General features: G+C 35.8%; 1 protein-coding gene across 2 annotated transcripts in view; it reads right to left on the bottom strand.

Annotated features, from left to right (window-relative positions):
- Nucleotides 1–1249: 1249 nt before the first annotated feature.
- Nucleotides 1250–8972, bottom strand: part of zzef1 (zinc finger, ZZ-type with EF hand domain 1) — a 273801-nt gene continuing 266078 nt past the window's right edge. For both annotated transcript variants that reach the window (XM_039756776.1, XM_039756777.1), the window contains one exon: nucleotides 1250–2010. In XM_039756776.1, the coding sequence (XP_039612710.1) occupies nucleotides 1930–2010 (81 nt within the window). In that variant the 3' untranslated portion in view covers nucleotides 1250–1929. The remainder of the gene's footprint in view (nucleotides 2011–8972) is intronic.

Below are 8972 nucleotides of genomic sequence, written 5' to 3'. Positions count from 1 at the left end.
TGATGTTGCTGCTTTGTAGGTGACGACGGGAAACCTCCTGCACAACGCGACATTTGCATATATCCAAGGGAGATGCTTGCAAGCGTATCTCTGTTCTCAATATGAACTGTGACCCCATGGTTTTTCCACTGCTATTCCCTTTCGGATATCCAGGCTGGCACATACAATTAACCCATGTTGAGTAAAAGCGAACCGCAAAAAGAACGCGAGTCACACAGCTCCAATTTTATGTTTTCAGGCTTGCCATGAGATCTTCATTTAGTGTCTTGCATTCCAGTGGCAAACTCTTCCGATTGTGTGTTGGTTTGTTCCGTGCATTGTTATAATGTTGCATTTCTTGCTGATTTATTACATTACCGATTTTTCAAATGTTAATTTCCTCCCTGTGCTTAAAAATCATTAAAAAACCGGCCTGATTATGCGGCGTATGGTATGCCGCGGGTTGGCTAGTTTTGTTAATTTGCTTGTCTCCATGACATTTCAATATCTAGTCAATAAAGCGGTCAGTTGTGTAAGCATGTAGTTGAATAGTTTAATTTCTTTACTGCCCAAATATTGAACAACTTGTTTATGATACCAAGGGTGCCATTGGCAAAACATGGAAAGTAGCCAGAACATCTCTGGAGTGTCACTAGTCAATGGTCCCACTCACACTACACCCAGTCTGTCTACCATTTCACCCTCCACACCAAACCTGAAGGCCTACCTCAGTGAGTTATGAAGAAAACAAGTCATTTACAAAAGAGTAGCTGCACATGTAAAACAAAGCATAACTGTGTATCAGAGGTGCCTGTCTATTTTTATATATTTGTCTGTTCTGGCTTTTTTCAACAAAGATATAAGCCATAAACATTAATTACCTGAAATCATGTGCAATGAAAAATGGAGTTTCAATTGATCAAACTGTTTAAATGTTACAAAATCATATTGGAACTCAAATATTAAATAAACCTTACATAAAGATAAAATCAAGGTAGAATACACATCATATTAAGCATTGCAGGTTTAAGGGGTTTACTATTAAGCACACTATAAACTTTATGAACAGATTAAACATTTTATTTGTGTAAATCTTTGGTATAATTGACTGTATTTTATACTGTTACATTTGAAAATCAAAAATGACATAGTATTAACTTGAATGTAACACAATTATCATATGTGTGTATATATATATATATATATATATATATATATATATATATATATATATATATATATATATATATATATATATATATATATAAGCAATATGTTTCACTGTACAGTCCTTGAGTTTAAACATAAATGATTTAACTTATAAGATCTCCTTAGGTTCTGTGGTGCAACTAACATAAATGCAACATAATATAAACCATGGATGAAGTAGGCCACTGAATTTGAAAGGGTTTTAAATGAATAAAAATAAAGGAAAAAATCTAAGATTACCAGCAGCCATGATCTGTAAATAAGGGCATAATAAATTAAAAAAAAAAAAAGAATTTTTGTCCTTTCGGGCACACTTCACGATGCTTTTGATTTGGCTCTTATACTGTAAACACTATAATCTTTAAATACTGTCTCCTTGTATCCAAGAATATTGAATCTTGTTTAAAGACCAAAGGTTAGGCAAAATATGACCAATAAAGTGAGTACATTTATTACAACTGTAAAATATAGAGCCTAGATTTGGGATATATACAGTACAGATTTCATGATTTAAAAAAAAAAAAAAAAGACCTGACAGACACATTGTTTCAGGTAAACAGATCGAAGATCACCTTTCCTCCAGGGGTAAATTTCTCATTGTGATAAAAATGTCAAACAGAGCACTGGGTCATATGGATAACATCCATTTGAATTTGAATATTTACAGATTGTTGGAAGACAGAAATTCAGCATCTCCCCAGGGGTGACAAGTCCATTCATAAAATTCCAGATATTTCTGAACTATGGGGCTACACTAAGCAGCTTTGTAGATTTGTTTTGGTAATTGATGGCATGGCTAATAGCAGCTATGTTTTTCAGTGCCTGAAAGAGGAGGAAAAAAGGAATATCAGGAAAACAAGGTCTTATTGCAAATGACATTACAGTATGAAATGAAACACATGAAGCACACACATTGAATTATATGCCATCAAACAGGTAACACTTGTAATGTACAGATTTCTATAAGAGATTATCATTGCATACAATACTTGTAAAAAGGGCATGATTCCAGTCATTCAAGGGTCATATTACTGAGCAACAATTTACTGTGTTACAAAAGCAAAACTATTGTGTACTGCCAGTTTGTAATCACCTAAAAGTAGAAATGAGAGAGCCTTAAATTGTAGTCCTGAGGCAGCTAGGACAACTATGCCTTTAAGTTTCTAAAATTTTCATAGACCCCAGCAGAAGCATAGGTATTAGCCACAGGCTTATGCCTAATGTCAACCATGTATGACACACCAAAACCAGAAAAAAGGCTTTTGGCAGACAGCTGGCAGTAATCCAACTGTTTTTCATTTGGTTGATAAAATATTATATACTGTAGGAAAAAGCAGTCTGTGTGGCAAATTTGAAAAGCTAAACATTTTCAGGAAAAGAAATACCGTATATACTCATGGATAAGTTCTCCCGCAGATAAATCGGGACTTGATTTTACTGTATAATTTCTGGTATTTTATAATGTCAGTTGTATAAGTCAAATACGGAAAACTCATGCTATTGGTCTAAGAGATTATGATATGCTGACGCCCACCTGAGAGATTAACCATGGAGCACAGCCTTTTCTTTCTATGTGGGTGCAGCAATGTGCTGTATCAGAGCGTGCTCATAACCTCTCTCTCTTTCTCTATTGTGTCTATGTCACCACATGGTAATACCCGAACTATCCCGAAGCAACGTTTGCACCGATTTGTGTTTTTTTTGTATCTCACACCCTCATACACCGTTATCGTAAGAGCATCCCTTATCTACGATGAAGCATTAGATCAGAAGAAAATATGATGCTGGTTTTAAATTAAATGTTGAAGTACGAAAGAAATTGATAATTTCACTGCAGCAATAAAATTCGATGAGTCTAAGAAACTGATGCGAGATTGGAGAAAGCAAGAAGATGTGTAAAAAAAAAAAAGAAAAAAAAAAGTGTTGCATTTTTGAATGGACATATAAGTCGGGGTCTGATTTTATGATAGATTTCAAGACTTGATTTATACATGAGTATATACGGTACTCAATAGTGATTTTTGTCTGGACTACTGCCAAATGAATGTGCCGCTATTAGGAGACAGAAGCAGATTAATGAATTGACTGCACTGCTGTAAACCTGGTGAAGGAGAAAGCAAAGTAAACATATGTCAGAATGGAGATCTTAACTGTTCTTCTCAAAGACATTGGAAGCTGGAGGCTATCCACACACAAGATATAAATCAAATGATTATAACATCAAAGATGGTTATGGAAAGACAGAGAGAGAGTAGTACCTAACACACAAACAGGACTACATGTCTTTCGCTAGATAATGGATAATGCAACATTACTACTTTTTTGCTAATGATGCATTACCCTAGTAATCAGCAGATAATCAAATTTTTGCAAAACATTATAAATAATTTATATATTTGGACATTATGCACCTAAGCTATTTAAGATGACTTGGAAATTCATAAGGGAATAACAAAAATTACAGAAAATACAAAGTAATTGATTCCAAAAACCAGGGTCAACCTAAATACTTAATTCACATGTTTTCAAGTAAAAAAAAACAACATACAAATGAAATCATAAAAAACAAACATAATAAAATTCTTGACAGACTCCCTTATTAAGGCACAAGTAAGAAATGTACTCATCAGAGTTATTAGAGTGAGAGTTGTGAAACACATACAAATGTTGAGAAACATGTATTATCAGATGCTTATACCCGAGACCTATCTTGCGGACCATAACCCTTCCAGAAGACCAAACCCTGGTACCTTGGCTCTCTAGAGTCAATCTCTTTATTTTTAAATTTCAAATCCCCATCAACTCTGATAGGAGTAAAGCAGGTTAAGATAACAAGTAAAATACCATTTTCAAGTTTGACATATGGAAAGTAGGGTGAATTCTAAAATATGCTGGTAAAGCCAACTGATAGGAAACAGGTCTTACAATTTAAATAAAACTGTAATGGACCAAGGAACCAAGAAGCAAGTTTCCACGATGTAACTCTCAGGTGGATATCCTGCCTTGTAAGTCATACCAATATCCCAGTTTTCAGATTAGGGATCTTTCCTATTTCAATATGGCAGACATATAGCGCTGGTTCCCACCTTCAACAAATTCTTCCAAGAGAACTACCATAATTTGGGAAAATTCTAGAGATAATCAGATACACTGGGTACCAAGGATATTATAGTTTTGCCTTTTTATATTAGTTGTCATTTCTATATTTTTTCTGACCTTACTTGGAAATTCAGTTTAGTTTTGGTTTTCCTTCATCGTGTATTTTTAGCATTAATTTAATTCTTATTTTACAAAGACATTTCTATTTTATTTTTACATATATTAGTTTCAGTTTTAGTAATTAATAGTACGGTTAAAGAGCTACTATGAAGTTAAGTTTTTGTGCCACAATGAGGCAGAACTGTACACTTAAAGGGTTTGGATATAATATGAGTTAATGTTAGTGGAAGCTTACTACACTACACAACACATTTTACTATTTGGTTTTGGTTTTGTCAGATAAAAACAAGCTTAAACCAGGTACTGATTAAGAACAATTTTACACGATTATATAATTTTAAAAATATTTCTATGTCATTTGTGCTGAACAAATCTGCGCTGCCTGTTGGCACTTTTTTCTTTTCTTTTTATTGACCAGAATGGGTAAATTTGTAGTGAAATTTAGGTGAATTTTAAGGTGTGAAGGTTTTTTACTCTAAATGTCTACAGCACACAACATATCCTGCTGCAATGACAATATGCTTAAAATGAATACCTTCAAAATTGCATTAAAAAATCTCAAATACTGGGCTTTGTTATGTTCTACCAGCCATATTGATTTCTGATTTCATCTCAGGCACAAACTGTTTATAGATAGAATTTTGTACCTGCAGGCCTGAAATGATGTAAAAAATAAGAAAATAGATTCTACTGTGTTGTAATAGGTGTGACCATGAAAATCACGGGGGCTTAGGAAGAACAGGGCTCTTAGGCTTGAACCAGTGTGCAGACCGCACCTAGCTCTATTGAGGGAAACAAAGAAAAACAAGCATGTAGTGTGAAGGTTAGGGGCAGTGAGACTTGAACAGCCCACGCATAAGAACAGTAAACACTTAATAAGCAGAGTAAGAGCAGGTAATAGGAGTATGGACACCCACAAAACAACAGAAACAGCATCTGAGATTAGGAACAACATATGCATTTTCTAAATCTGTTTATCCAGAGCAGGATCGGAGGAACCTGAAGCCTACCCCAGCAGGTTTGGGTGCAAGATAGGAAAAGTCCCTGGTATGCAATATGTATGATGTTAAGAACAAAAAGAATATGATATTTCAACTTGTTTTCTGTTTTGAGAGAGAGAAAGAAAAACATTGGAAAAATAGAGACAGATATTTTATAACACTTCAGTTACTGGATTATTTTCACAATACAGTGGAACCTCGGTTCACGAATGTCTCTGTACACGTACAACTCGGTTTACGACCAAAAAGTTTGCCAAACTTTTGCCTTGACCACACACTCGGTATACGAACAAGCCAGTTTCCCTTTCGGTTTGTACATGTTCAGTCTCTCCCTGTGCATTTCCTGTGCAGCAAGCAAGAGCGAGAGAGTGCGACACACACACACACACACACACAAAGGCAGCGTGAGACAGACAGATGCACACACAGGCAGCGCGCACACACACACACACAGGCAGCGCGTACACACACACACAGGCAGTGTGAGAGAGAGCGCGACACACAGACAAAGGCAGCGCCAGAGAGAGCGCGACACACACACACACACACAGAGGCAGCACGAGAGAGAGCACGACACACACACACACACACACACACACACACACAGAGGCAGCGCGAGAAAGAACTGGACACATTAAGGTAGGAAGGCAGTTAAAGAATGCACTGGGCTTGATTTTGTTTTCACTTCTGTTTCCAGCGATCGGTTCGTAGCATGCATTGTTGCAATGTTATTTTTTTTGGTGGTTTATTAAATTACGGATTTATTCAAATGTTCACTTTTTTCCCTGTGCTTAAAACTCATTAAAAAAGTGCTTTTAGCCAGCGGTTGGTAGCGCTATAGCGTGAATTATTGCAGTGTTAGTTTTCTCTGTTGTTCAACGTTTTCTCAGTGTTATTCAATGTTTTTACATTTAGTTTACTATTACGCTGTGCATTCTATGGTTTAATTAACTATATTTGTGCTTAAAAACTTAAAAATATATATATTTACATACAGTTCATATGGTCTGGAACGGATTAATTGTATTTACATACAATCCTATGGGGGAAATTGCTTCGGATTTGGAACGAATTATGGTCGTGAAGCGAGGTTCTACTGTACCAGGTATTTTGAGCTGTGAATATGAACTAAAAAAGATAAATTAATAAATACAGAGTAAATACAAAAAAACATTAGTATGTTTAGCTTTTCATCACTTGGCAGACTCTCTTCGCCTACCTATCTGTAGTTCAGTGGAGATGTTGCCAACTCAGGAATTTTACAAGGTTTGTACTTCTTCGTTGTTAAACAACGTTTTTAAAGCAAAAGTGATTGGTCAGCAACAATACGCTGATCTTGTATGATGACCTAGTCAGTCTCTCAATCAGTGTCATTTTATTTTCAGAAATCAGGGGTGGTCTACACTAGACTTTCTCGTGTACTCAGATATTGGGATGGATATTTGAGGAATAAATGCAAGACAATGATTATATTACGCACATTTAAGAACCATCAACAACAAATCAAATTAATAATATATTGAACATTTATTATAAAAGTAAAGTTGAATAAATCGGACTCTGCAGCGGCATGAATAAAAATAAATCGATTATGTGTTCAGGTAAAGTACCACTTCTGGTTAATGGATTTGGCCCAAAAGTTAATACAGATCTACAATAACCACATGCCAAATTTCATCCATCTATCTAGTTCCGTTTTTGAGCTATCGTGTTTACACACACACACAGAAATAATTCCAAAAAACTGTATTTTCGGACTCGGGGAAGTGTAAAACGTCAAGATTCATCAAAATCTTGAGTAAAAATTTTTTTTCATGATTACTATACTTTTTCTATACTGTGCGAAGGGCAGGTGAATTATCATCATAAAAAGCAGGCACCTGAGAAATAAACTGAAACATTACTCGTTCATGATTTTTCTGTCCATACGGTAAAATACTTGTTGACCATCACATTTTGACTTCAGGATATTGAATTACATCTTGATATACAACAAGTGCAAAGAAAGGCGGCATGTAAATCGCTTTCTATACCCCAGGCTATACACGCGTATTCAGCTTGCACTGTCACAGCAAATACTGTGTGAACACCTGGCCTCCTTCACTAGTTGCCGTTAACTGGATGAATATGTGCAGATGGCTCGTGGTGGATGACTTTCACTTTTAGAGTTAAAGGTTATAAGGGTTAAAAACTAACAGCAAGAATATTCCTTCAAAAATGAAAACTAAAATTTTTAGTAAATAATTATTTTATTTCAGTTAGTCTTTCCAGCTACTTTAATAGTTTTGTTTAGTTTTAGCTTTTCATTTTGTTTTTCAGTTTTGATTTTAGTTTTTGTTAACTAGAATAGCCTTGCTGGGTACTGACTGAAGAAGTGGGGAATAGAGGGGGTTTTAAACTTGTAAGTACTCACAAATGGTGAATAAGAAGTGGAAGCTGTGGTTATGTTGTGATTCTTACAGAATTCCACAAAAGGCAAATAATCTACCAATTAGTCTAATCATGATGAAATATACACCAAAGATGTTTTATCAGCTCCTTAGTAACACTCTCCATTTGCCATTTACAGTGATCCCTCGCTATATCGTGCTTCGACTTTCGCGGCTTCACTCCATCGTGGATTTTAAATGCAAGCACATCTAAATATATATCACAGATTTTTCGCTGGTTCGCGGATTTCTGCGGACAATGGGTCTTTTAATTTATGCTACATGCTTCCTCAGTTGGCTTGCCCAGTTGATTTCATACAAGGGACGCTATTGGCAGATGGCTGAGAAGCTACCCAGTCAGAGCATGTATTACATATTAACTAAAACTCCTCAATGATATACGATGTGCTTCCCGCGCGGTGCTTGATTGTTTGCTTTTATCTGTCTCTCTCACTCTCTCTGCCTGACGGAGGGGGTGTGAGCAGAGGGGCTGTTTGCCTAGAGGATACGGACACTCCTCTAAAAAATACCGCTTTATCGCGGTGCTTCGGCATACTTAAAAGCACATATTGATTTTTTGATTGTTTGCTTTTCTCTCATGCTCTCTCTCTGACATTCTCTGCTCCTGACACGCATTCTTTGAACAGGAGGATATGTTTGCATTCTTTTAATTGAGAGAAAGAACTGTCATCTCTGTCTTGTCATGGAGCACAGTTTAAACATTTGTCTAAAGGGTGTTATTTCATGTCTAGAGGGCTCTAATAATGTTAACAGTGTGGGAGAGTTTATAAGGGCTTAAAATATATAAAACTAACCATACAAACATATGGTTTCTACTTCGCAGATTTTCATCTATCGCTGGGGGGTTCTAGAACGCAACCCCTGCGATCGAGGAGGGATTACTGTATCCCTAAGAGATGATACCCCAAAGTAAGGATTAACTGAATAAATTATTAATGAATTCCTGAGCCATACAATTTTTTTTTAATGCAACATAATGTGCAATTTTTTGAAAAACTATCAATGATTACCAAAACTGTATTATAGCCCTTATAAAAAGAAAGGTCAGTTAGGAAATCTGATATTTTGTCCCAGTGTGTTTCAATGGAGGATAAGGTTGTAGAAGACTATACAG

The sequence above is a fragment of the Polypterus senegalus genome, chromosome 6, assembly GCF_016835505.1.
Source record: "Polypterus senegalus isolate Bchr_013 chromosome 6, ASM1683550v1, whole genome shotgun sequence".
NCBI classification, from domain to species: Eukaryota; Metazoa; Chordata; class Cladistia; order Polypteriformes; family Polypteridae; genus Polypterus; species Polypterus senegalus.
This window is presented reverse-complemented; position numbering and strand designations above follow the sequence as displayed.